Genomic DNA, 3,800 nt, shown 5'->3' with positions numbered 1-3,800 from the left:
TGGAGCAACTAAAGTGAGGTGGTGTGTTAATTGCAATTAAATTCTGTTATTACCCTTCCAAAACTAACAGAATTTATTTGTAGAGTCACTTTAGTTGTATTTTTTAGTTGTATCATTTTATTCTCTCAATGTATAAATACTCTTGTAATATTCCCAATTCAAAATTAATGCCAAAATTACTATTCATCCAATATTACTCTTTTCTCTCTAATTCTCTCTCAACTTCATCTTCCCCAATTTTCTATCTTCCACCATTGTGAAACCTTCAATTTGAATTTTATGTTCTAACACTTATAAGTATACAAAACTAGTGGACACTCAATTATTTGAAATACAACATATGATTGTTTGTTTAGAAGACAACATATGATTATTTTGAAATACACAAATACAACGAATAAACATAAATACATACACATAAATGTGTATGTACAAACACAAATACAACCTAAAATTATTTAAGAGACTCCAAATACAAACACATAGATAGGTTCACATATATTACTAAGTTAAATCAATTAATTAGGAACACGAAAGTAAATTGGAATATGATTGTGCTTGTTTGGGGATGTGTCCCAAACTGAAAAAGCACTTGAAGAGTTCAACCACTTGTGTGTCATTTCTGGATGGTGACGATCAATCACATCCTTTAAGCTCTCAGTTGTGTTCACCCATTCTAAACCCTTTTTAGTGTATGTCTCCTCGTTGAAATTACTTGTAAAAAATCTATCAGCCTCTAATCTCCTGCAATGTGTATTAAAGTTCAACCAATTTATAATAAAAATTATCTTGAACTAAAATATTATATTTCTAAAACTATATATTCTAATAGTATAAATATATATTTCTATTAACATAAAAACTAATATAATTGTTTAGACATCAATAAAATAAAATTTTAGTTGTTTTTACCTAGATGCCATGAGAAGGAATATCACAAAAGCTGTCTCACTAATTGCAAAACCCTTTATTTTCTTCTCTGCCATGAGACCTACTAGCACATCAAGCTCCTCAACATCATCACCATATACCTCTTCTAAAACTTTAATGGCTTCCTCATCATCCGTCAAATCTTCCCATTTAGAAATAGGTATCAACAATAGTCCTCTCCTGAATTGGTTATATCTTGCTACATTTCTCTCTCTGTCCCTATAAACTGCACCATTTATAAGATCAAATAATAATATCAATTACATGTCACTTACATATAAATTAAGAAATAGTCTATGTATCCAAGAAAAAGAAAATGAATTGTCTTAGAATTAGAATTTGTGAATCATATATCTTACCTTCAAGAGCAGCCAAGTCAACATGATCAGATCTCTCTGTGCCATCTATATTATGTGGTACTAAGTTTCTGAGCCATGATGGGTAGTTCCAAAGTTCTAGGGCTCCACAAGCTTGGTGACCCATTGATACTAATTTTTTTGCATTACCTATCTCCAACAAGGTCTTTTCTCCTTGTAGTCCAATCAAATCATTCATAGGAATCCTATATATTACCAAACAACAGAGAGTTTTTTAAATGCTTTGATCATAAAAAAAGTGTTCAAGAGTTGGTTGATAATATTTCTAATAATTATCATTATTGGAAGAAAAAAGTTATGATAATGTAAAAAAAAAGAATATAATGTCATACTCTTTGATTAATGGTGGAGATTTGTTAGGCCCTGGAGAGGCAGATATGTCTCTCAAATGCAGAGAATCAGGTAAGAGTGGATGCATCCTATAGACAGTGGCAAACTCTTCGGTTAAAGAATATGGAACACCATGATTTTCTGATCTCTTCATGCCTACAAATCCACTCAATATGGAATTTCCAACATGCCCAAATCTGTCCTTAAACTGTTTTCCCAATAATCCATACCAATTGGCTCGCATGCCTGCAAGCAAAGTGTCGGTTTTAAGAAGCTCGACAGTCCAATCTATGGTATGAATCTTTGCAATCACAGCTGAAGTCACCAATCTAGCATGACGATAAAGATCTTCATCTTCCAAGTCTGAATTTTCCTTCTAATAAAGTAAAATATTGAATAAAAATATACGTATTAGGTTTTTTTGTACTATAATGAAAGTTATATTTAAAAGAGATAGACAACAATTAATACATACCTTGAGAGCATCACAAACAGCATTGTGTTCTTGAACAAAAAGGGTCTGCAAAGTTGTGACACCAGCCCAACTGTTGCGAATGTCACCTGAAATTGCAGTTCCATCTTCATTATGAAGAAGATGACCTTCCTTTGATATTTTCAACTTCCCATCTTTGAATGTCCTCACTTTGTTCAAAACTTGTTCATTGCTTCCATATACCACACTTCCATCCCTTTTGTCATATACATACATTCATGTCATGTCATGTGTAAGTTAATTTTAAAAGGTCTTAAATTGAGAATATATGCAATAGATAGAGTCTTACCACCATGGTGTTCGGACGTTTGCATGTCCAGTTTTGATGTCATAGAATCCAGTTGGAATTTCTTTTGTTTTGAAAAACTTGAAAGATTTTAATGGACATTGACTTGCAACTTCTGATGGTGCACTCAGTTCAACCTATATATAGTAATAGCATTTAATGTTTTCTTACATCAAAAGTATATACTAAAAAAAAGGCATAGATGTAACGTTTAAAACTATATATGTAGGAATTTTTAAATTGGTGAAATCCATTTGAACCTGTTTAGTGTCCTCCATATGATCAATCCAATCATGTATCATAAATTGAATCCAAGAAGCTGCAATCACATTGAATTGTGTTCCAGTGTCCTTGTATGTTTTCCTCTCTAGAAGTTTTGTGACCACCACCATTGGATCTGGCTTCAACAACTACATAAAAAAAAATATCCAACTTACATAATTTTTCAATATAAAAATAATATACAAAAATGTGAAGTATATAATTTTCAATTTCTACCTTATTCTTCTGATCAACGGGAAGAATATTTCTGCCAAAGAAAGATCCTTGACTTCCAGCACCATCATTAAAAGGATCATTATATCTTCCATCAGCAGTTCTATATGGAAAATCAGATGGATTTGACCTAATTCCAACAGGTGTTGTACCAACGTTTAAGAGATTGTATTCTTGATGAAGATGACGCCTTATGGCTAAGTACAATAGCCCAAAGAATACAGGCAAACGGTGCCATATTCCCAACTTGTCAATGGAATGCACAATCTAATTTACAAGCCATGAAAAAAAAATAATCTAGTTAGGTCCAGTTTTGCAACAACTATGTATGTTATTAATAAAGGAACATGAATGAAAATAATGAGATATAGTTGATTTTGCTGAAGAAGAGTATTTATACAAAGAAGAGAAAAGCATCAATGATGGTCATTTTAGAGACTGCATCATGGAAATCAGGATGGATGGAATTTTTCACAACTTTTGAAATAAGATCTTTGATGGGATCAGTTACTATAGACCACATGGTTTTGATTTTATGAAATGTGTGTTTGATATTATTAACACAACATCTTTAGAGTATTTATAGATGCAAGAGTGAGAATTTGGGTCTCATATGGTAGCTAAGAGAGTGATCAATTTTCTTTTATTTTAATTAATTAATAGCATACAAGAGGTAGTAGAGAAGATAAATTCGAATATACAACCACGAGGATAACGATGATGAATTTTTTAATGTCGGATTTGTCAATTATTTTTGAATATATATATATTTTTAAAAGTAATGCAGCATATTTCCAAAGAAAATGATAGCTTGGTTTATTTGAATACATATTGTACAGTGCAACTAGTATTGCGGTGAAGAAACCAACAAAACATATGGATAATAAAA

General features: G+C 31.6%; 1 protein-coding gene across 1 annotated transcript; it reads right to left on the bottom strand.

The window, feature by feature from the left end:
• Positions 1–257: 257 nt before the first annotated feature.
• On the bottom strand, positions 258–3,547 carry LOC127119991 (alpha-dioxygenase PIOX). The gene is made up of 9 exons (NM_001427523.1): positions 3,312–3,547; positions 2,915–3,178; positions 2,677–2,826; positions 2,420–2,553; positions 2,113–2,326; positions 1,640–2,013; positions 1,290–1,492; positions 913–1,156; positions 258–744 (listed from the first exon to the last, which is right to left on the bottom strand). Exons 1-9 carry the CDS (start codon positions 3,432–3,434, stop codon positions 519–521), a joined length of 1,932 nt encoding a protein of 643 aa, NP_001414452.1. The 5' UTR covers positions 3,435–3,547; the 3' UTR covers positions 258–518.
• Positions 3,548–3,800: the final 253 nt, after the last annotated feature.

This window comes from Lathyrus oleraceus, chromosome 1, assembly GCF_024323335.1.
Source record: "Lathyrus oleraceus cultivar Zhongwan6 chromosome 1, CAAS_Psat_ZW6_1.0, whole genome shotgun sequence".
Lineage (NCBI taxonomy): Eukaryota > Viridiplantae > Streptophyta > Magnoliopsida > Fabales > Fabaceae > Lathyrus > Lathyrus oleraceus.
The sequence above is the reverse complement of the archived record's forward strand: the minus strand, read 5'-3'. Positions and strand labels throughout refer to the sequence as shown.